The following is a 25046-nucleotide window of genomic DNA, read 5'->3' on the forward strand; positions in this document are numbered from 1 at the left end:
TAAAATCACTCAGCTTTATTTTTATTTTGAAACTCTGATCTTTGCTTGTTCTTTTAGTCAACACAGACTGTTAAGGAATTGTGAAATAAAATCATTTACTCTCTGAATTGATGAGGCATTTGGACCTCTTCAATGATCATGACCTCTTAGTTGTTTATACAGTGAAAATGACAAAGGTCTCTTCTGTCCATACCTCCCCTGAGGACCACCGAAAGTATCCGCACGTCATGTTACCTTACAAGAGCGGACGAAATGTGAGGTAGGCGACTGAGACATGTCTTTCTCTCTTTTTTGGCACTGCCGGAAAAAGGCATTCACGTGTGGATCCTGAAACAGCAAAAGGAAAAGTGTTTGTTTCTGATGACACGTAAACTGTGTAACAATCACGGCGATGGGAAGCGAGCATTCCTGTAGGACCGAAGCCTCAATATGCAGGGGACAGTGACAGAGCTTCCGTCTTCACCACACGTCCTGGCACATGGAAGGCTTGAGGTGACGTAAGTACAAAGCTCACTCTCTTCTGTATTTTATTTCATAGATTTGCTTTCCTTCTTGTCCACACAACAATGGCCGGAGAATTACTGTCCTTGGCTTTGTACCTTTTCTTCTTTAATTGCCTCCCCCCCATCTTCTTCCTCCTGCTTCTTCCATAGACTTCTACCAATTTTTCTTACATACTCCTTAGCACACATGAGAAATGCATAGGGATGTTCTAATATGCACAGAAATCTTTTCAGACTTAAATATACAAGCCAAAAAACATCAGGAGTCCACACTAACGTCATGAGGTAACACGGACTCTCTCTCTGTTACGGGCTGAATGGTGTGCCTCCAAATCGGAATGTTGATGCCCTAACTCCCAGTTCTGCAGTATGTGACTGTATAAGAAGGTAATTAAGTTACAGTGAGGCAGTGGGGGTGGCCAAATATAACTGATGTCCAAATATAACTGACGTCCTTATAAAAGAGTAATTTTGGGCACCAGACACGTTCCACCTCAGAAGGACACAGCGAGAAAGCCAAGGAGAGAGGTCTCAGAAGAAATCGACTCTGCCAAAGCCTCGATCTTGGACTTCTAGCCTCTAGAGCTGTGAGCAAATAAATTTCTGTTGTTTAAGCCACCCAGTATGTGGTGTTTCGTTATGGCAGCCTGAGCAAATTAACGCCTTTTAATGCAATTTCCCGAAGAGAGTGACATCTTGGAAATTCTCTAAATTTTGTGCTGAGGGGTCACAGTTATGCCATTGGGAAGTGAGATACAACATTTTAGAAAAGTCCACTTTCTGGGTGTGTGTTATTTGTCTATTCTAGAAGGGCCTCTGTGGTTTGGGTTCCCCTCAGATGGGTGTGCTTTGTGTGTGTGTGTGGCTGTGTGTGTATGTAAAATTTTTAGTTTTATTTCATGTGTTCTTCTATTGGACAGTTAATGATTAAAAGCTGACTATGCGCCAGGCCCTTGGCAGTCATGGAGGACAGAATGGAAAGTAAAGAAAACCTCCCTCCCTCTGCGGTCCTTCCGTGATGCCAGGGAGACAGGCGGCCTGACACCAGTTCCACACATGCCTATTTGATCGTAATCAGATATGTGCTTCACAGGAAACAGGGTGCCATGTGGGTTGTAAGACAAGATAACCCAGAACGTCTTCAAGTTCAGTGAACAAAGAAGTCTTCTTTAAGGAAGTGACATTTGAGCCAAGATTTGAAGGAAGAGTAGGAGTTAACCAGGAGAAGGAGAGAGAGAGAGAGACAGAGAGAGAGAGAGAGAGAGAGAGAGAGAGATTGCCCTCCTGGCTACAGAAAGACCGAGTGTCAAAGGAGTGGTGAGTCTTGGAGGTAACCAGGCAGATGAGGGTCAGAGCCCTGAGATCGCTGTGGGTATCTGGAAACTGAGGTCAATAAATGAGAGATGAATGTGGCCCCCAGGACAATGAGAACACGGGCAGAGGAAGTGGACGTAGAGAAAGCTGAGCAGTGGTGAGTCACAGAGAGACCTGGGAAGGCAGCCGGAAATGAGAAAAATATCTCGGGCACTCTGAGATACGGAAAAGCAGAATTTGGTTGAGAATGACCATTCTGTGGGACTTGCCCAGGGCTGATGGCATCAGGGAAAAGATTGTTTTAAAAAGTTATGGGTATAGGATTCGGAAAGAGGATTAAATTTGGCTTAGACACCAGAGGTTACTGAGAGAAATTCTGAGGCAGTCTACGTGTGGGTCGTAAATTATTTCATTTTTCTTAGCAACCACGTATGTGCTAGATTTAAAGAAGCATGAAGTATCAAAACGGAAAGCAGATACTCACAGAATTTAAGGAAGGAGAAATACATGTTCCAGGTATTTGCATTAATTTGCTTTGTAGTTTATAATTGGTGCCATGAACATCCTCACACGGTGGTAAAATAAATCTTGCAGTGGAAGGGCTGAGTTTATGGTAACCCGACAATGAAAATAATCGCATTTGTATCACATTTTTTAGTTCATGAGATATTTTCATATGTAGTGTCTCACTTTGATCATCATTACACTCTTAAGTAGAGAGATTTTATTGTTATCATCATCCTGCTGAGGACATAGGGAGGGCGGGGGCGGGGTGCAGAGACTTGTCCAGGGTCTCTGAACCAGAAATTGACCAAGGCAGTTATCAAATGCAGTTCTGCCGGCCTCGTGGTCTTCCTATCAGGAGAGCCTTGGCTACGTACTGGGAATCAGACTTAGTTTTGAGGTAAAAGTCCAAAGTATTTATTTTTAACATTTATATTTTACTTGGGTGTTGTCAGTGGAAGCAAACCATCTTCCAAATAAGTGTCACCTGGACAAATACATTTTTGGTATTTTGGTGCCTGGATTTTTATGGATTAGGACAGTCTACCTCCTCTGGGGATAATTATGCCGCAAACATTCTTCCTTTTCAACCACCAGCTCCTCTGACCCTCGTGAAAAGGCGAGCTGTCCTCCTGTGAGTGCGGGAGATACCTTATATGAGTCCACGTGCTGGAGAAGATAGATGCTGATGTTTCAGACACACTCACCTGAGAATTCACCGTTGACACAACAAACGTTGATACTTTGAAAAGCGATTTGCCACCATCAACCCATTTCATGTCACTCCCACCGTGCTGCAAAAGAGAGTTTGTCATTGTCACTGTGGCGATTTGAGAGAAAACAGACAAACAAGTTATTCAGTGTATGTCAGTTTGACATCCTGATCTATTAGTTTCAGATGACTACAGAGATAGAAAACAGAAGATGCAAATATATTTAGCAACATTGGTGAATGAGACCAACATGGTATCAGAGGACCATTGTTAGTAGATCATCCCTCCTGGCCATAAAGTAAGTGAACAAGGTATCTGAAATACTCTAGGTGTCCTTGATTCATAACTACAGTGGAGGCGTGACTACATGGTTGGGTTAATTTAAATGAAAGGAAGAAGATAACCTCATGCCATTTAGCCTATGTATGTATTTTTTTTTCTTTTAAATTATACATCATCCAATACCTTTCCACTTGCAGAATCTTGAAAGCTTAGGTAGTTAGGAGGCAGGCTCGTGGCTACTGGGATATTGTAATCTTGAGAAGCCAGTTGGTCATGTTTCATCAGACGAAGCCACGCATATCCAACTGCACAAAGGAACAACAAAGGGAAAACTCTTGAGTACAGACCCCCATGGTGAGGGAGAGAAAGGAAACTATTTGTCATTTCTGAATACAAAACCACCACCAAGAAGAATAAATCAGAGCTTTTAAAAGTCTCTCTAATTCATGTCTCACAGAGGACACGCAAAGCAATCTCAGATTGTGCCCCGTCGGTACCTGGTGTTTCCAGAGCCTCCTTCTTTTTGGCATTGGCTTTTGCATTTATGTCACAAGTGACATGATAAAAAGAAAACAGGATGTGGTGTTTCTCATGGAGTTGTGTGGGGAGCTCAATTTTCACCTGCAAAGAAAAGAAGTAATAGCTGGACTGAGGTTAAAATCATTTGCCCAGGGTCAGGGCAAGACAAAACTCTTTAACTGAAATTTAGGTCTATGTTTGATAATTACTGTTAAAAGTACTGATTTAACTTTTAATCAATACCCATCCTGCTAGCAGGAGTGTGTTAAGATGTTGAAATTTTTACTTCTTTATTGTGGTGGATGATGATAAATTAGGATACGTAGTATGTCTCATTAGATACTCTATGCCAGTGGTCCCCAACCCTTGGGCCACGGACTGGTACTGGTCCATGGGCCATTTGGTACTGGTCCGCAAAGAAAGAATAAATAACTTACATTATTTCTGTTTTATTTATATTTAAGTCTGAGTGATGTTTTATTTTTAAAAAATGACCAGATTCCCTCTGTTACATTTGTCTAAGACAGGGGTCCCCAAACTTTTTACACAGGGGGCCAGTTCACTGTCCCTAAGACCATTGGAGGGCTGGACTATAAAAAAAACTATGAACAAATCCCTATGCACACTGCACATATCTTATTTTAAAGTAAAAAAACAAAACAGGAACAAATACAATATTTAAAATAAAGAACAAGTAAATTTAAATCAACAAACTGACCAGTATTTCAATGGGAACTAAGCTCCTCTCACTGACCACCAATGAAAGAGGTGCCCCTTCCAGAAGTGCAGCAGGGGCCGGATAAATGGCCTCAGGGGGCTGCATGCGGCCCGTGGGCCGTAGTTTGGGGACCCCTGGTCTAAGACTCACTCTTGATGTTTGTCTCAGTCACGTGATACATTTATCTGTCCCACCCTAAAGGCTGGTCTGTGAAAATATTTTCTGACATTAAACCAGCCCGTGGCCCAAAAAGGATTGGGGACCACTGCTCTATGCTATTATATTATAATACAGATTAAACACACACACAGACATAAATATTGAATGTAAACAAGGCACCTATCATCAAGGGACACAAAATAAGAAGACAGTAATTCTTTGCCTCTCAAAGGGTGTGTATAGGCCAGTTGTATGAGCATCACTTGGGAGCTCATTAGAAATGCAGAATCTGAGACACTACCCCAGACAGATGGGATCAGAATCTAGATATTAATAAGATCCCTTGTCAGTAATGAATAATGTAAACTAAGCATAGAGTCTATCTCTTTTAAAAAACAACAAAAATATATGTAGTATATTATATATGATATATATATAAAATGTCTTAACTAAGTAATAAAGCTATGTTATGAAGAGGTCAAGCTATAGTGCTCCTGAATAAACGGAAAACAAAATCGATGTTGGTTAAGAATATACTGAATGAGAAGCATATGCCATGTTCCCATAAAGAAGTGTGTTGAAACCTTCTACATTTGCTAGTGCTGAACAGTTTCCAAACCTCTGTCACATGCATTTCCATTTAAATCCCCCAGTAGGCTTTTGAGTGGGACGATAGAGAGGTAGGAACCAAGGTGAGATATGTTAGTGGGCTTTGAGTCACTGAGATCACAACGTGGTCAGTAATAAGATCTTCCGAGACAAGGACCCACGTCTCCTGATCGCCACTTCACATCAGAATCCCAGGATCCCGTGCAGGTAAGCTGCATTACATTCAATACCAGCAACAACGTAGTTTCCAGAATAGTCCAATCAAGCAACAAGGTGACAGAGAGCCATGCAAATTGCCTACCACCTTGTTTATTAGGTTCTCTGTGCATTTATCTACCTATGTCATTCATTTTCACATTGTTCAGGAAATAATTTAACACACTGATTATCAAAGTGCTGTTCCCGCTCCCAGTAACATCAGCACCATCTGGAAATTTATGTTAGAAACGCAAATTCTCAGGTGCCATTCCAGACATGGAATCCAGAAGTCCGGGGTGGCTTCCCATAATCTGTGTTTTAATAAACCTTCCAGGTAATTCTGAGAAGTCCTGAACTGTAATGCTTTGCAAACTTACATTTTCTTTGGATACCACTATACTAACCAGGTTTAAAAACCAGCCAATGTACAGTTCCAAACATACAATGACTAGCAATGCAATAGAATGAAATTTTCTCTTTTTATCCATGTAATAAGACAGACTTGAGAGTTGGCCAGGGTGGGTCCTGTTCCATGCCACAGTTAGAGATGAGGGGGTCCAAGGTCACTCAAATTCACCCAGGTTATAAACAACAGTGCGGATTCATACTCTATCTCAGGGGTCCCCAAACTTTTTACACAGGGGGCCAGTTCACTGTCCCTCAGACCATTGGAGGGCCAGACTATAAAAAAACTATGAACAAATCCCTATGCACACTGCACATATCTTATTTTAAAGTAAAAAAACAAAATGAGAACAAATACAATATTTAAAATAAAGAACAAGTAAATTTAAATCAACAAACTGACCAGTTTTTCAATGGGAGCTATGCTCCTCTCACCAACCACCAATGAAAGAGGTGCCCCTTTCCGGAAGTGCGGTGGGGGCCGGATAAATGGCCTCAGGGGGCCGCATGCGGCCCGCGGGCCGTAGTTTGGGGACCCCTGCTCTATCTATTCCTTTGTTCTTTTCATTCTAATATGAAATTGGTAAAGGCCAATATAATCTTTAAAAATTAAATTAGTTTCACTTGACAAGAATGATACCAAAAATAAAAATCACATTTTTTTGAGAAACTGAACAAATAGAATTGGTAACATACTTTTGGAGCAGTTTATTAATGAATGTAATTTCTAAGCCTCGGTTAGGTAAAACGTCTAGCAAGGCAGGCCCTCAGTCTGAGTGCTGTCACTGTGTGCTGTGTGGCCCACTCACCCATCTCTTCAGGAGCTGCAGGAGGAGTGGAGGCCCCGCCCTTACCTCGTCTGAGAAATCCGGATTCTGGGAGTGGTGCAGAACTGCTGTGTAGGCGGCCGAGGTGAAGAGGGGCCCTCCAGGTTTTCCGTAAATACGCTGTTTAAAAAATTATGAGTCAAACAATTATGAGTGTCTGAAATTATCCCTGAGCACAAAAAAGGGCCACGGTCCTTCAGTTACCCATCCTGGAACGAAGACGAACTTCGTGATAACTTGCCAGGCTTAGCTGACATCTAAGTGACCCTGAACTCCTTTGACCTGCTTCCCTATTTCATATACAATGGGCGTTGCTGAAGAAAAATTTGAAGGTTTTAATTCATCGTGTAGATATTACATCAATGCTGAGCACCCAAATCAGCTCATTACCTAACTTCTGTTTCCTAGGAGATAAGATCTCCTTTGTTCCCTTCTGTATCCTACAGGATGGCCTCTGGAAGAGACCCGTGATCCCCAGCACTGGCCTAGAGTTTGAGGCAGTTAGCAGAATGACCACAATGCTTGACTGGACCCCAGCCCCTGACATACCAACCCCCAACCAAGAATGCAAAACAGGAAAGACAGAGCTGGTTCCAGGCTCCGCCATCATCCTATCCCGGCCCCTAATCCGGCCAGGGGATGGGACATGGCACTTTCTAGCCACACAGGTTAAAAGCCCCCTTAGCCTAAGGTTCAGGGTTCTTCTTCTGACATCTGCTGTCTCTGTGCGATGCTTTAGAATGCAACAGAACAGGGGACCCACACACCTGCGACTTCCTCTTTCCTAGAATTTTCAGCATGGACACTACCCCAACAGGCCTGGAGGGGTTGCCATCTGCTGCTCACTGCCTTTGTTCACTTGGCAACTCCATCTCGCTATTTTTTCCCTCCTGAGGCTCACGCTATGCTATTGTGAAACTCAGAACCTTGCGGCGGGGAGTGGCTCAAGACTGTTGTGAAGAAGTCTCTCCCCGCTGCCCGATTCCTTCAATCACTCAGACTGATCACTGCTCTTCTGCGTAGTGCTCCGAACCTTCCTGACACAGAGAACACCATCGGTACCTGACGGACGGCTTTGAGAGATGATCTCAGGTAATCGTGGGGCTTAGTTAGCAATGTGTTGCACCCTTTCCTCTCTCATTCCCCCATTCCCTGAAACTGGGAAGATGTGGCCACCAGCCAACTAGAAACAACTTTCCTCTCTATTTTTACAGGCTATCTATCATGTTTGAAGCCCCTAAAATAAAAACAGCGCACATCAAATATGAACTCTGAAAAATGCCATCCAGTTGCAGCTTCATAGATTAACACAGCCCAGTTCACACAAACCTCGTCGTTTCATTGATCTCCTGTAACCATGTGACCAACAAGCAGGACTGACTTCCCAGAGTCATTTCCCGGCTGCTCAGGCCCCACGTACCTGCTGTGAACCTGAGTGAGAATCCCACGGGCCCACTGCCCTGGCCACGAGGCCAGCGTGCAGCGACCCTTCTGCACAGACCCCACCACGGCCAGCTGGGAAGCGGCATTTCAAATCAAGCATGCTGACTCAACAGGCAGGCTAATGTTTGAAAATGGCAAAGTCCTCCGGAGGGGAATCTTTGCATAGATTCTACACTGAAATGGTTTCCTTTTTCCCCTAAATCTCGAAAAGCTAAGCAGAGCCACAAGCCTGGCATTTCTAATAGGTCTAGTTAATGATGGCTATTAAATCAGGGCCATTTTAGGAAATTGCCTCTCTTTCAACACCACTCACATAAAAAGCTCTTTTGTAGCAGGAGGAACCTATGCACCTGCTTGCCCTCCTTAGTGTTGTGGCCCCCGGTGCGCTTGGCCTACCTTCAAGGGCTTGGCACCCTCCTCATCAGAATTCTTGAATTCAATGCACACGGTTATATTTCGTGCCTGAAATTACAGCAAGGGAAAATGGAAATGGTAATGGCCTGTAATGGAACATGAAAAAAACAAAACAAAACAAAACAATCCAAGTACTTAAAATAAATAGCTTCTAATAATTCCAAAAAGTGTAGAATACCCAGTACTTTCTCGTGACTCCCCAATGGTCAGAAATAACAGGTGGATAAGGAGAGGTTATTTAAAAGGAAAGAGAAAACTCATGTCAAAAAGGGAGAGGTATGCTATTTTCAGAGCACCTTAAAAAACTAAAAATAGTCTAGAACAACATGATTTAGAAAGGTGATTAGTATGCTACATAATTATGCATTCTGAAGCACATTTAAGGGCAACTCATTATTGCTCTTTATTAAGCATTTTCTTTACATCATTTTTTTTTTCCAAAGTGATTAACTCTGGTAATTTGTATTCGAACTTTCAGGAAACCATCTTAACATGATCAGAAAGAGAGAGGGTGATAGCTCAGAAACCTATCCCACCTTGTTGAAACATCTCTGGCTATCATACTTGAGGTGCTTGGGATAAACATAAATCTGATTTTTGTAGACTCTGTAGGGACGGCAGTACTTTGTTGAGTCATAAACAAATTCTTCCACCTCCACTGTGGGTTCCGGCTGAGCCGTCACATTGAAAGGCTTGACAGGGATAAAGGACGACGTTACACAGTCTTTAAAAATCAGAGAATAAGAGTTCGTCATTGGGTATGATATTTTTAAGTGAACAATAAATACTTAACATATTTTAAAATTAATCCACTCAAAACAGAAACTTTATTTTTTATACCAATCCATGTTGAATTATGCTATTATAAAAAAATTCATAGGAAGCAGGCATGATAGACAACTAAACTATAGAGTTAATGTCAAAATTGATGTCTCACAAACTGATTAATCTTTGGCTGGATCTATAATTATTTTCTTTTCTTATTAAGCTTGATATAAAAAAAAGTAAATTTTAGCTACTGACCCCTTAAGCACACTCACCAAAGATTATAAGATAAGGATGGGCCCACATACCTTTAGCACAACACTATAGCAACAGTATGGGTACAGATGTATGTCAGAACAGAAGTTTGGTCAATGGGTTTATTACTGATAGTGCCAAATGGATTCATATTTTTTCCCTAGAGAACGACTGAACAGCATAGACCTGAAACTCTTCTGCATTGTTAGATAAAGTGTATTTTATTTTTCTCTTCAATTTTCACAGGCTTTTAAAATCTAATCTTATAAGAAGAGCCTAAGGGGAGAAGAAGACCATGAGGAATTTATAAATGAAAACAGAGAAAGAGGGGTGGAGGTAGATGAAGGAGGTGTGAGTAGGCATGGGGGGGGGGATGGGGAGAGAAGAGATCTTCTTTGGTGTGGAGATGATGTTTTATTGAGTTGCATACCAGCACCTGACCCCAGTAAATTCAATTAAAAAAAAACCCTTCTGTCACTAAACAGTTTGGAGGTGAACTGTGTTGCTGAAAGATAGCACGGCCTTCTACCTTCCATTATCCCATCTGGGATCTTCCTGTGTTCAAAAAATCAAATTGATTAGCTAGATATGCTTGGAAATCAGATTACAGGCTTTTTTGCTTTTTCAAAAATCAATTATAATATTTTTTTATTTGTTCAAATTTTCTTAATGTCCTAAAGTCCTTACAAAGAGAATAATTTAGCTTTCTCCTTTGTGATTTTTCTTTTTCCTAGGTACTAGAAGCCTCTTCCCACATGTCAGGGGGAGGAAATGGCAGCGCCTGTCCCCTGCTCTTGCATAGCAATCAATATAAAAGTGATTTGGAGCACGGCTTAAGTTGGAATTCTACTTTTATTTTATATGAAAATGATTTATGGAAAAATTATGAGACTAGAAAACTTAACAGTGCTAATGGTGATTCAAATATCCTGTGGCAATCATCCTATACCTTTTCGTAGTTAATTTTAGGATGCCTGTATTCATTCTTTGCATCACTGAGAAAGTCACTAAAAGGAATAATCAGAATTAATGAAACAAAATAAACTGATCTCACCTATTAAGAAATAAATTCTGAAACCTATATTTATAATTTATCAAAAGCTCCTTCTGAAATCCAAATTCTCACTGACCTAAATAGGACTTTTGACCACAGTCTGTGCAATAGCAGTCTAAAGACCCTCATGGGGATGGCTATGCAGGGCGGCAGCACGGTGTGGCAGGACCAGCGTGTATTTTGAGTCTGAGGAACTGGATAGAATATAGATTCTCCCATTATGGGTTATTAGTTTACCAATCTTTCTTTACTTATAACCCTTCAGGGTTTTGAGGCTTAAATAATATAATTTAAGAACTTGCTGTGTGCATGGTGTTAGGTTATGTAGGTTACCCTGAATATAGTTCCTGTTTTACTATATCTATAGTCTTAATAAAGAAATAATAAGCCCCAAATTTCTGTAAGGTAATGAGTTCCATTTATCTCAAGCTTTGAGAAAAATAACCCAAACAAATCTACATAACCAACCATCTAAACCATTAAGCAAAATGACACTAAATACTCAAAACTCTACAAGCAAACTATGACATCATCATCATACTTGGATGTTCCAAGGGAACGTTGTCAACTGCAACATCCAGGCTTCCAGGGATGGTCTGCATTTTGCTTACTCTGTCAGCCCTGTGAAAACATGCCAACACACACACACACACACACACACTGCATTATTCCAATCATCAAAAAACAACAACAATCCACTGAATTTTGATAATGGGAAACAGTAAGACCCCAATCAATCTTGTGAATGACTTTATATAGCTCGTTTGATTTTGAAAACTAAAATTGATGTGATATTGCCAAGAAAAATCAGGGAAGGGTCAGGTTACAGATATTCTAAAGAACGTTTTAAACTTATTTGCACCTACTTCTGATAACATTTACATAAGCGGCCAGACAAGAATTAGTAAACATATAGTTATCACTGACAAAAAGTACTAGAATTTGAACTGGTTTTAGGGATTCACTTTCAGAAGGAGTCTTAAGATGTCTGGAGAGCAGCGCTGGTCTTCACTCGAAGTGCTAACTGGACAAGTCTGTTTTCTCCTCTCCCTCTCTTGTAACGACACATAGACGCTGCTTTCCCGCCTGTCCCTGCTCTCCACTTACTCTGAATCTTACACCCTGACTCTTGAGTCCTTGCATTTCTCTCTCCTCCCCTCTACTAAGACCTGCTCGCCCAACTTCCTTCATAGAAAAGCCAAAGTGGCTAGTAACAGATCCAAGTGTTTTCCCTTTCAGGAAATCTACTTTCACAGGTGGCATAATTACAATGGTAGGTCAGAGCCAGCTCTTCCCAGCTTGTGAGAGCTGATTTTTAAACATTCAGTTATTTTGCCTGCATATTGTTAAACACAGCCATTACTAAAAGTGAAGTTATATAAACTTAACATCAAACAAATTATATCAAACCCCAAGGTAATGAGTACCACTCAGAATTCATCACTCACTAATTATTTTAATACATGATAAGATTATCTATAATCTTGAGGTTATTTACATCTATCTGTATGGTGGTAATGTTATATAATGGTATGCAGATTTCTTCCCAACTCCGTATTTGGTCAAACCCCACTGGTAGTTTGAAATTAGCTATAGTAGGAGAATTTATACTGCTGGAATTGGCCATCAGTGCAAATCAGCCTTTTCCCCCTGAAGAGTCAGTTGATAAACATTTATCAGCACAATACTGAGAATAAATGCCATGGGTGTGAGGTGTCTATAAATAATTTGATGTTTCACCAGGATGTTATTGGGTATTCTAGAAGCCATAGTGAAAACTTTTTTAGCTATAAACTGCTGACATGAGTTTTGTGAAAGTAATGCCTTCTCCTGTTTGTATCAGACTACCCCCAAATCTTTTGGCCACTCCTTTCTCAGCATAACAACTTTTCATGCCTTAGTACACTGGCAAGAAAGTAGAGGGAGAAAGCAATCTTAACTTCTCCTTCATAGCTGCAGGAAGGCCACAGTAGGGGTTTTGACCAGAAAGTTTGATTAAGTCAAAGGGGTGTGTCCCATAGAAGGAATATCATAATGAATTAATATTGGTTCATGGCCTCCTCCAGGATTTTACTTATTTATTTGTTTAATTAATTAATTAATTATTTTTTTTTTTTGCTTTTTAAGGTCAAATTACTTTCCAGAACAACAACAACAAAACATTGGGAAGACTTCCTTTATAGTTAACTAGAAACACATCCTTTATTAAAGATACAGAAAATAGTAACTATGCTTGTTTCATAGTAATATACCATTTTTGTTCTAGATCAACAAAATTAATTGATCGAAGACGGCTGAGTCTTAGATGGGAGAGGCAGAGTTAACATTTGGGCAAGGGGCAAAGGGTACAAGAATCCTGTGTGTATTAGCGGGCTAACAATTTCAGATAAGGGTCTTGTTATGAAAGATCTTATCACCATAAGATATTGAACACATGCTGATTCATCTTAACAATGTGGTGTTTGTAGTTTTCCTTTTCTAGCACTAACTTCTATCACTTTCTTCAAAAGCACTGGAACGACAGAACCATTATAAATTACTGTATTCACAGCAATTAACTGTTCTGTGAAGTTTCCAAACTTAGTTCTAAAATCCTTTACCGTTCGTCTCGGTTAGTGGTGTCTAGGTCCCGTGTGTTTGAATTTTGGCTCTGTGACAGAAATGTCACTCACTTTCTCAGCCCCATTCTTAAGAAAATGGCAGTTATTATTTTCTGTCTGTTGAGGCACTTACCCTTAGAAGCCAGCCATGAGAAAACCACAGTAGCTCATGGGGAGGGTGCCTGTATGAGAACCATCGTCTCTAGTCCTCAGCTCCAGTGAGCTCTCGGACAACACCAGGAGCAAATGGGCAGCCATTAAATGCGCCATCTTCAGATCCTCTGGCTCTTGCTGACCTCGCCCAGCTGAGGACCCACCTCTAGCTATGCTCAAATTATGGACTCAAGATTAAAATAAGTGAGGTTGTTATTGTAAGTCACTAAATTTTGGGGTGATCTATTACACAGCAAGAGATAACTGACATCATTTAATGTTTCCTTCCATGTAATTATGGCCAATATGCTCTGGTGGCTGTCAATTGGGTGTATGTGAAGTCATATGCAAAACATCTGTTTTCTGGAGGAATTTGGGACATTTGAAAATAAGGTAATCAAGTAGTGTTTATGCATAAATTACAAATCAATACTAGCAATGGAGCTGATTTATGTTCATTGCAAGAGTATCCCCCAAATCCTACCTTCTATAATCGGACACTAGTTTAAGTAGGTCCTCGGTTGAAATCTTGCTGCTTTCTTGCCTGTATAATGGGGAAAATCTGGAGTCTCTGTCCACATTGCCTTGGTTGTCCTTAAATACTGATCTGAAAGAAAAGAATATTTACTTAGGTTGGCCATTAGATATTATTTATAGAGTTGTGTTTTTAAGGTGATTTAAAATGACTCAATTTCCTATTTATAATGGAAGAAACGTCCATCATAAAAAACTAATAAAATGAAATTACACAAAGACGCCTTAGACAAAAGTTTCACTTACACAATACATGTATGTTTAATGTTTTATTTTCAACTCAGTCTCTAAAGTGACAGCAGCCCATATTACAACTACATGTATTTATTTATTGAATAACATATCTAATCGTGGAGTATTAGGGAAGTTGAAAGGAAAGGGACCCGTTATTCCCTTTTCATTATTTCTTGAGCAAGCCAGGGCCACTTCGGTTTGTGCGGTGCCATTAGATTTTACATATACAGAGAAAGGATAAGACTGTGAACGTGGGTGTAGAGGACCAGACCTGAAACTTCTTTTATGGAGATAAATGTGCCCAAGTCCTAAATTTTAGGACTCAGACAAAAATAGAACAGGGAACACATGAGACAGAATGACAGAATTTTGTATTAAATAGACTGCCGTGAGTCTAAGCCATTTATTGCCTTCCCTGATCCATCTCATTGGAACTGCATAGATTTAGTTAAAATACATACATTGTTTTAGTCCAAATAACATAGGAATGTCAGGAAGCACTTGCTGACAAGCTAGTACACACAGCATAGCTAATGTCCATTTTTCTCCCTCGTAACTCATCATACTCTGCTTACCAAAGAAAATTAGATGCACGCCTAATTAATCGTTCTCTAATGTTAGAGAAACGCTGAATTTTTATTTCTCGTAACTTAAGGACCTGAACTGGATTATTTTATTGCTCTTTAAATTAACCAAGGATTTCAATACTCAGACTGAAATGGCCATTTAAATGAGTATCTGATTATAGAGCTTTAATGTCAAATAATATAGAAAATGTGCCAGGAATTTATCAGAATGATATTTTTAGACTCCTTCAATCTTTCTTCTCATTTTTCTTTGTTAAGTACTAGGTAAGGAAAAAAAGGTCTCCCATCAGATAATACTGAGGAAGCCGAATGAAAATATTTAACTTGAAGATTATTTTTATTTAAATATAACGCAGGCCTTCTATTTGAGTGCGGGACATGTTGAAATGAACGTGATGTATTTCCCAACATGGGAGGAAGTTAACTGAGTGTGAGCAGGTTTTTTTGTTTTGTTTATTTTTAATTAACCAGCCACTGGAAATAAATTGATAGACACAAGTTGCGTAACTTTTTCTGCTCCTACCCACAGCTCCGTCCTGGAAACAGCTCACTTATATTGAACACATCGTAAAGAAGAAGAGAAGCACCACACCAGACGCCCTCTCCTGGCTGAATGAATATGCCAACTGGCAAGAGAGCACGAAAGTGACTCACTGACACAGATGGTCTCAGGATGTTGGGACACTGTGCCTAGTTCCAGGTGCCACAGTGGCGCAATGATCAGTATACGGTGAGGGTCCCAGAATCATGACATTTGGGGTATGACTAAAGACATTTGGGGTATGTTTAGTCTAAAGGAAAAGAAGATTGGGCATCCCTGTGGCTTCATTCATAACAGCACAAACAGCCACGCTATAGAGAAAAAAATGGACATATATTTTTGTGTATGGCCATGGAAGACAAAATATAAAAGTGTTTATCAAGCAGTTTCAAAAACATCTTTAAAAAAGTGACTTATCTAATCATTAGAGCTACAGAAAGGCAGAAGAAGCCACTTCCTTCTGGTGGGTACCTGCCCTTGACTTTCTGTCACTGGAAGAATTCAGAGGGTGAACAACCATTGGTTGGGGATGTTGGTGCATTGTATACCTTCTCTAAGTGTATGAATACAAGGAGATAATTTTAATTTTAGTCTCACTTAATGTTAAAGAAGATCCAGTGTTGTGTGCTGATCCATTTAGAATGTTGTGTGAAACAAGAATAAAAGAAATCGAGCGTCTCGGCGAGGATTTAAGCACATGTGACGCTGGGGGTGATAACACACGGAGAGGGTTTCATTTAACAACACGATATGCTTGTAAGGGTCGATGTTCCTCTTGAGTCAATGAGCCAAAGCTCCCTATGTCGCCACCTGAATGCATTTTCTTCACCTACTCCTCCGGATGAACGTTTTTGCCATAAAATAGCACCACAGCTGGTGTCAAAGAGAAGAAAATGCACCAAATTAGTGTCAGATAAAATGTTCGCAGCCACGAGCATGTGTGTTGCAGTGGGTAGGATGATTGGACCTGGGTACAGATATGGTTATGGGCTCAATTAACACTTTTAAAGTGGCCGTTGATTTGAAGAGCCAAAGTGTTGCAGGATACACTTGGAGCTACATTGTGGAACAAATGGCAATCTAGAAAATATAATAGAAAGGAGAAGTAGCCAGAGAATTAACAGCATCAATTGAAATGTGTCAGGAAGCTAGTCTACGTCAAAATGACAAGAATAACAACTGGCCCTCGTCTGATTTGGTCAACATTTATTTGAAGCGGTTTCCACATAATAAAGGGAAAATTGAAAACTAAAATTTTCTTTGATTATACCTTATACTTATATTTGTGGTTAGATAATGCAAGTGGTCTAACAAAATCTTTAGAGCTACACTGCTAACCATTTTCCCCGGTTGTTAGAGATGTTTATGTAAATCTAAAGCACGTATTTAGATACACCAATTGGTGGCATACACTGTTTCTTAACCTACAACCAAACCACTAATCAAGCATTCATGGAGCACGGGCATGTGGTTTTGTTGGCTTTTCTGTCCTTAGACATAATGACTTTAATAGTCGGTAATATTGCCAACTTCCTTAGAAACTTCATCTGTCTTTCTTCCTACACATTTTACTAGACAACTTCAAAATCAGACTGTAGCGTCTCCTTCCTGTTCTAAGACGGGCAGTCCTTTCACTTATTTCACTCACACTCTTCTTCCCTGCCCAAAATTTACTAGAAAGGGGGACTTGTTGAGGTGACTGTGATCTCCACAGGAGACTTAATAATCATTACACGAGAATAATCGCTTCTAATAATGGTTATCTTTTATTGGGTACACATCTGTGCTCACTACTCCCTGCAACAGTAAATGACGTATTATCATTCCTCTGTTGTATGTTTTAAAAATCTGAGGTAAAGACAGGCCATAGGTACTTGCCTAAGTTCATTTGTCTAGTAAACAAAATTCAAACCCAGCTGTGACTCTAACATGCTTTCTTCTGTCTGGTCTGTGGTGGTGCAGTGGTAGGGTGTTGACCTGGAACACTGAGGTCACCAGTTCGGGACCCTGGGCTTGCCTGGTCAAGGCACATGCAGGAGGCAACTGCTATATAAGTTGATACTTCCTGCTTCTTCCCCCACTTTCTCTCTTTCCCATTCTTTCATTCTCTCTCTCTAAAAAGCAATCAATAAAAATCTAAAAAATAAAGTAAAATAAAATAAAATGCCTGCTTCTAAGACTTGAGAGCAACGCTGGATCCTGACAGAGAAAATACGCTCACCACAGTGATTTTGTTACATTGGAAGATTTCCCGTTTGCCAAAGGATATCTGGCTTTGATTTTGCCCTAATAGGTTTTCTGGTGGGAACAACTGAAAATACTTATCAATACAAAGAGGTTTGCTCAGCAAATTACAACCTGTCCTTTCTTTTGAAGCTTATGGGAAATAAAAAGCATAGACTACATCATCGGGAGCTCAGTGTATCTCTCTGACATCTTTCCCATCCAGCCCGCCCAGGCATCCACTGTCCCTGGAGGGAGAGAGAGAAAGGGAGATGCAGTGAGAGTGAGGAGCCACTTTATGCCACGGGGTTTTGCACCTGAGATTGCTCTTACTGCCCACGAGGCAGGTGTTGTCAGCTTCGCTCCGTTGATGGGACCCTGAAAATTGGAAAAGAAACCTGTCCAAAGTTACAACCAATACGTGGCGGCCTGATCTAGACCCCTCGGTGTCACAGCCCAGGCCTGGTCTCCTTCTCCCTTACTACCAGGATGCCATAGAGCAAACCAGTTCCTGGAGACGGTCTCTGTTGGGGCACTGCTGCCCGGGCATCCACATGTCTCTTCCCTGCCCATACCAGTCCCCACTTCAAGGAGCACCCTCAAAGCTGTAACAAATATGAGCGCATGGACTCTGGTGATGCCCTTCCCTGAGACCTGCGAGAGGTGAACATGGCAAAGGTAACAGGTTCTCTCTTCCTTCTGGGTTTTGAAGTTACTGCCATCAGGATGACGTTACAACATGCCAACGAATACTCAGTCGGCTGCCTCGTTTGGCAGCACTTCAAGTTCATCAGTCTGTGCACCGCTGACCATTGCTTCCCCATGTCTATGCCAGCCTCCTCCTCCTTTCAGAAATTCTCCTACCAGTGAAGACGCAAAAAGGCTCGAGAAAGACAAGAGTGAGGGATGTTTGAGCAGTTCCAAAAAGCACTTTCTGTTCTTTATGCAGAGGTTATATTTGCAGGAGAGTGATTCCTCCATCCGTGTCCATATAACTCAGCATTTCTATCAGAGTCAGATACTGATAAATCTGGATGTCCTAATTAGCACCAAAATCAAAGAGAGTTTAAATGATCAATCTGATAGTTTCATCTAGACATTCATAGATATTAGATTTGTGCTCTACACACAGGTGAAAACACACAGCTGCTTAAGGAAAAATAGTGCAGCCATCTTAATTTCCTGCACATCAAATATATAAGATAAACGCATCTGACTGTGATTTGATCCTACCAAGAACCCACAGTATACTTTGTCATGCCCACACTGGATGCTTGACATGGCTCCAGTCTAGTACGAGGTGTCTTGTAAAACAGTTCAAGGTGTGTATAAAGATGAACACATTGGCATTAGTCTAAGTCAGGGGTCCCCAAACTTTTTACACAGGGGCCAGTTTACTGTCCCTCAGACCACTGGAGGGCTGTACTGTAAAAAAAAAAAACCTATGAACAAATCCCTATGCACACTGCACATATCTTATTTTAAAGTAAAAAACAAAACAGGAACAAATACAATATTTAAAATAAAGAACAAGCAAATTTAATCAACAAACTGACCAGTGTTTCAATGGGAACTAAAAATAAGACAGCCCTTGTCTTTTGGGGGTAAAATTAATATAAAATAGGGTCTTATAATAAGGGAAATGTGGTGTGTAGTAATGTGGGGGGAGACTTTTGGGCAAAGGGAGGTTATAGGGGCCATTATGTTGTTGTACATTTGGGGGAGTATGGGGGCCATTGTACTGTGTAGTAATGGTTATAGTGCTTTGCCTTTCTTCCTACTTCTGCTGTTATTTCACACTGCTTCCGGTGATGTGGGGTGCTTCAGCCGCAGACCAGATGTATGTCATATGATGCACGCTTCTGGAGCAGTGACATGTGCGTCCCGCGTAACCAGAAGTAGTACTGTACGTGAGTGACGCTGGCGTCGCTCACGTACAGTACTCCAGGAGCACAGGATGTGGATGCATCCTGTGCTCCTCTCACTGACCACCAATGAAAGAGGTGCCCCTTCAGGAAGTGTGGCGGGGGGCCAGATAAATGGCCTCAGGGGGCTGCATGCGGCCAGCGGGCTATAGTTTGGGGACCCTTGGGGACCCTTGGTCTAGGTGTTGGTAGATTGAAAATAACAGGTAACAGAGCTGTTCAAAACCGAAGCTTCCAATATAGACGGCAGATGCACTTCTGTTGGTTGAAATTGTCAACCTACCTCACCGCCCAAGCAAACGGCATGCGGTACTTCCCCAACTTGCTGCAGAACTGCTTGTTGGATTTGAGTATCTTTTGTGCATACTAAAGAAAAAATATAAATAATATGTTGTTTAGAACATCACTTTACAAACTGCCCCTGTAAAATACTAATAACTATGTTTCTATGTGATCTTATACTGAAACTCAATGGAATTCTGCCTTACAGACCCACAGCTGCACCTTGTAGAGAGCCACACAATAGTCTCTGTGTTCACACTACTGTATAACGTTTTGCTTTCTTTTTAGTTTGGAAATTTCAAATGTAGAAAATGCCTTTGTCTTGGAATACCAACATTTTCCCTTTCTTCTGACTTTAAAATCATTGAAATATTGAATGGAAAGTGTTATCAAATTTGCATGCATTGTCGGCCTTATGTTTTATTTATTATGGCAGAGGTCGGCAAAATTGTTCTGTAAAGAGTCACACAGAAAATATACTGGGTCATACGGTCTCGATCACAACTTCTTTACTGCCGCTACAGCAGGAAAGCAGCCATGGACAATCCATATGTGAATAACTGTAACTGTGTTTCAATAAAACTTTATTTACAAAAACAGGTGGCAGGCTGGATTTGACCCATACATCACAGTTTGCCAAAACTTGAATCTCATAAACCCTTGAAGCTCTGCTCTAAACTGTCATGGATGCTCAAATTCAATTGTTATACATTATTTTCTCAATATCTTTCCTTTGTGAGGAAAATATAAACTTTTTATATTTATTTTCTGTTAAGTAATAACATTCAATTATTAAAGAAAATATAATAGAAAAAAATGTCCCATAGTCTCACCATTCAAAGAACTTTTAATATTTCCTTTATTCTTTCTTTCTTCCCTTAGGTGCTATATAATTTGATATGCAATTATCTATCTTCCTCTTTCATTTACTTTCCCATCAGCATAGTTGATAATCTTAGAAACTTTATTAACTTGTTTTTACTCAGATTAATCCTAACTTTTCCTTATTGTTAACACTTTGATCCTGGCAGTTTAATGCTTTTTCCACATTTAAACTTATTTCTACAACTAGGTTATCAAAAGTCAGCAACTGCTGGGCCACAAAGCATAGACCAAGAATGCATACTTTAAAGTTGTCCTGATGAATACTCACTTCACTAATAAGTTTGAGACTTATATTTATCATAGTTGACCATTCATCTAGCACTGTGATTTTATTTCTTGAAATCAGCTGAAGTGCTGTGTGAGAAAGATTAAGCATTACCTTGTTGGAGTCTGGATTCTTAATGTAAGGTTCAGCACCACTAGCAATATTTCCCATTAGCACTTTCTCGATTTTGGCCACCAAAACAATGTCAGAATGTGGATTGCTTACAGAGAATATAGCCTATGTCCAAAACAAACAAACAAACAAACAAATAAACAAACAAGTTAGAGTTAATAAGCTAATAATCATCTAGGAAACTACACTGAAGACATTTACACAATTTCACCTTTTTTTTTTTTTTTTTTAAGAATATCTATAAAGAAATTTCTATTTGGGACATTACTCATCTCATGTATCACATTGGTAAGAACAATGGGACAGCATTTTCCGCCCATCACAAGTGAACAGATGTGCCACCTGCTTTGGAAACTTCAGCCATTCCTCTGGAAACCCCTTGACGTGAGGTTCTTCTAGTTGTTGCGGCGTGACCGGGTCAATGTTCCCATTTTCCAATGCCACGGGAGCCCCTGAGAGCATCTGCCTGACAGCCACGTGGTTGAGATCCACGTGGAAATCGGCAGAAATCTTCCTGCTGTCTCTTAGGTTGTAAAGTGCCACACTCACGAAAAAAGGCTCAATCTGCAAAAAGAAGAGAGACTTGGTAGTTTTGACAAACATCCAACAAAAAAAAACAGATAAAATTAAACCCCACAAAACTCCAAACTGCTAAAAAAATGTTAAGTGCTGCCAGGGTATCACAGAAGCTAAAGAAGAGTCCAGAAAGAACGGCTTTTCACTAGAGAAAACATCCAAGGCAACGGACTAAATAAAAGAAGGGCTGAAATAAGCAAATTTATGTATATGTAATCACATACATATTGCACATATGTATGCATATATATATGAATAATTATACATGTGCATATATATAGGAATAATTATACATGTAATTAGCTATAGGCTTCTAAAGCTGGAATATGCCTACAACAAAACCCAGCATTTTTACTTTTGTTTATACTACTTAATTATCTTTATTTTTCTTAAGTGAGAAGCAGAGAGGAAGAGAGATAGACTTCTGCATGTCCCCTGACCGGGATCTACCCGGCAAGCCCTCTATGGGGCGATGCTCTGCGCATCTGGGGCTGTTGCTCCATTGCTCAGCAACTGAGCTATTTTAGCACCTGAGGTGAGGCCATGGAGCCATCCTCTGTGCTGGGGCCAACTTGCTCCAACAGAGCCATGGCTGCAGGAAGGGAAGAGAGAGATAAAGAGAGAGAAAGGAGAAGGGAAAGGGGGCAGGGTGGAGAAGCAGATGGTTGCTTCTTCTGCGTGCCTTGACTGGGAATCAAACCCAGGACATCCACACATCGAGCCAATACTCTGCCACTGAGCTAACTGGCCAGAGTCTATGCTATGTAATTTTAATTAAATTCCTATAATCTGTCAATATTCTGTGGATAAGCAGGTTATATACAAAAACCAAATTATGATATAGTTTATCATTGTATCAACTCACTCATGCGGTCCATTTTGTTAAATGTTTAATAGATACCTCGTGTTCTTTGACATATAGTAGTATGGCTAGCTTATAACAAGGGTTTTAGTTTAATTCCTTAATATTAACAATACTTACCAGCTGCCTGTACTGTTAGAAATAGGATGACACATATAAAATAAAATTTATTCAATAAATTATTTTTTAAAAATAAGACAACTTAAAAATGAAAGTTTTATATTTGACCAATTTAATTTATTTCATGAAAACCCCTGGTTATAGTCATGGTAGTTTGCCAAGAGTTGAAAAAACACAAAAATTACATGAAAATAACTCGAGCAGGAACTCAAAACACATTCAAGTCAAAGGAAAAAAGCCCCTATTATTTTTCCTGAATTGTTGCATTTGGATTTTCATTTCTGCTTAGTGAATGGAAATAAGTGACCTTCACTGATAATCCATCAGAAATTAAATTTCATACAGGGATTCCTTTATTTCTCCCAACCTACTTTTCAACTTAAATGTCAATTTTTACTGTCTGAATCACTAGCTTTTCAATAAGGATTTTTTAAATAAAGCACCTATAAAGCCTAACAAACTAAGCCATCGATTTCTTATGCTTAGAATGTCGTAATTCTGAAAGAAATTAAAGAACATGCTGTTTTAAATGTCACTCTGCTGGGAGGTTGTTTTATTAGTTCAGATTTTTGAAATCAATTTATATTTTCAAAGAATTACTTTATATTATAAAACCAACCACCTGAACTTGGTTTCCAGTGACGCACTAAAAAATCATATGCTGTCAAATTGTTTCCTTATCATAAAAACTTATTTTAGGTGTTTTTTTTTAATAAATTCATTAATTAAATGCAGTAGCTGGCTCTTGAACAACTTAAAGAAATATTTCAATTCACTTGCAAACATGTTCATTGACTTGAAAACAATTAGCTTAAAAATAGCTACATTTATAAAAGACTGTCATTGAAAAAATATACGGGAAACGATTTGACTCTGGGTGATGGGCACACACCGAGATCATCAGTTCAAATGTTATAAAAGTGTTTACCTGAAACCTATGTCCTCTTATTGACCAATGCCACTCCATTAAATTCAGTTTCTAAATAAATAAAAAATACGGTGCAAAAAATTTCTATTCTAGAATGTATAGAATTTGGTCATTTATGAGCTAAGCTGAGGCTGTATTTAAAAAAATAATGTCATTACATAACAAACTGCTATTAAGATGAGGCTGTTGTATTCTTTTTTTATTTTTTTATTTTTTTATTTATTTTTTTACAGAGATAGAGAGTCAGAGAGAGGGATAGATAGGGACAGACAGACAGGAACGGAGAGAGATGAGAAGCATCAATCATCAGTTTTTCGTTGCAACACCTTAGATGTTCATTGGTTGCTTTCTCATATGTGCCTTGACTGTGGGGCTACAGCAGACTGAGTGACCCCTGGCTCGAGCCAGCGACCTTGGGTCCAAGCTGGTGAGCTTCGCTCAAACCAGATGAGCCCGCGCGCAAGCTGGCGACCTTGGGGTCTCGAACCTGGGTCCTCCATATCCTAGTCCGACACTCTATCCACTGCGCCACCGCCTGGTCAGGCTGTTTTATTCATTTTTAATATCGTTGCTTATAAGCCCAATGAAATTATATTTTAGAAAACAATTTCCTTGTTTTTTAACATTTGAATCAACTGTAAAATTAATTAAATCCACACAGACATACAAAGCTCTCCAAACCAACTTCTGCCTCTGGCCTGACGATGTGAGAGAGACAGAGAAGTCGCTCTCTTGCTTGGGAGACTGGCCCAGATGCAAACAGTTAGATCCTGAATGTGGGTTTTTGTACAAAGAAAGGGGTCCACGTGAAAGTAGTCATGTGCTCCTCGCTCTGAAAAGAAAAGCCCATTATCTTTGTGTTTCAGTTTCTAAATTCGACTTTTTAATTGCACTTAAGAACGTGCCTGGTCAAAAAAAGCATTTATTTGCATTTCATATGTGATTTAGTAACCATTACAATTTGGGTTAAATTTCTCTGATAGTTCTAAATAGTAGTTTCAAAAATTATGTTCTCCATTTTTTTTTAATCCTGAATAAAAACGTGTGTTCTGATTGTTCCTGCTAGTGGTTTCACTCCAGATGGGTCTCTCCTGCTACCATCCCCAACACCCTCTACCTTCCCACATCCACTGGCTTCCTGTTTGGCTCTGTGTGATGCAGTTTCTCAGCGCCCACTCCCCATAGCGGACTCTTTCTCTCTTGGTATCATGACCTACTCTTTCCTGGTTTATCTCCACTTCAGTGGTCATTCCTTCTTAGTTTTCTTGGCTCATGTCTCTATTCATCTTTGAAATGATTGGTTCTTGGACCTTTCTCTTTGGGTATAGAAATGCCTAGATGATTCCGTCCAGGTCACTGTCTTGACCAGACGTCAAGTTTATATCTCTGTTCATGGTCAGTCCCTTGAGTTCCAAACTTGTGTTAGAATCTGCCCAATGGACACCTCTGTTGACTATCTAATAGACCTATCAGACTTAACATGCCCCTAGTGGAATTCTAACCTACATCTCCCAAAT

At 40.0% G+C, this 25046-nt stretch overlaps 1 protein-coding gene across 5 annotated transcripts in view; it reads right to left on the bottom strand.

The window, feature by feature from the left end:
- DOCK10 (dedicator of cytokinesis 10) overlaps window positions 1-25046 on the bottom strand; it is a 263955-nt gene that overhangs the window by 62859 nt on the left and 176050 nt on the right. For all 5 annotated transcript variants that reach the window (XM_066344983.1, XM_066344985.1, XM_066344987.1 and 2 more), the window contains exons 12-23: window positions 21386-21607; window positions 21026-21148; window positions 19763-19845; window positions 13920-14042; window positions 11224-11303; window positions 9145-9332; window positions 8591-8656; window positions 6779-6871; window positions 3814-3937; window positions 3500-3621; window positions 3029-3115; window positions 235-327 (exon numbers count right to left, since the gene is read on the bottom strand). In XM_066344983.1, coding sequence (XP_066201080.1) covers window positions 235-327; window positions 3029-3115; window positions 3500-3621; window positions 3814-3937; window positions 6779-6871; window positions 8591-8656; window positions 9145-9332; window positions 11224-11303; window positions 13920-14042; window positions 19763-19845; window positions 21026-21148; window positions 21386-21607 — 1404 coding nt within the window. The remainder of the gene's footprint in view (window positions 1-234; window positions 328-3028; window positions 3116-3499; window positions 3622-3813; window positions 3938-6778; window positions 6872-8590; window positions 8657-9144; window positions 9333-11223; window positions 11304-13919; window positions 14043-19762; window positions 19846-21025; window positions 21149-21385; window positions 21608-25046) is intronic.

Source organism: Saccopteryx leptura, chromosome 7, assembly GCF_036850995.1.
Source record: "Saccopteryx leptura isolate mSacLep1 chromosome 7, mSacLep1_pri_phased_curated, whole genome shotgun sequence".
Taxonomy (NCBI): Eukaryota; Metazoa; Chordata; class Mammalia; order Chiroptera; family Emballonuridae; genus Saccopteryx; species Saccopteryx leptura.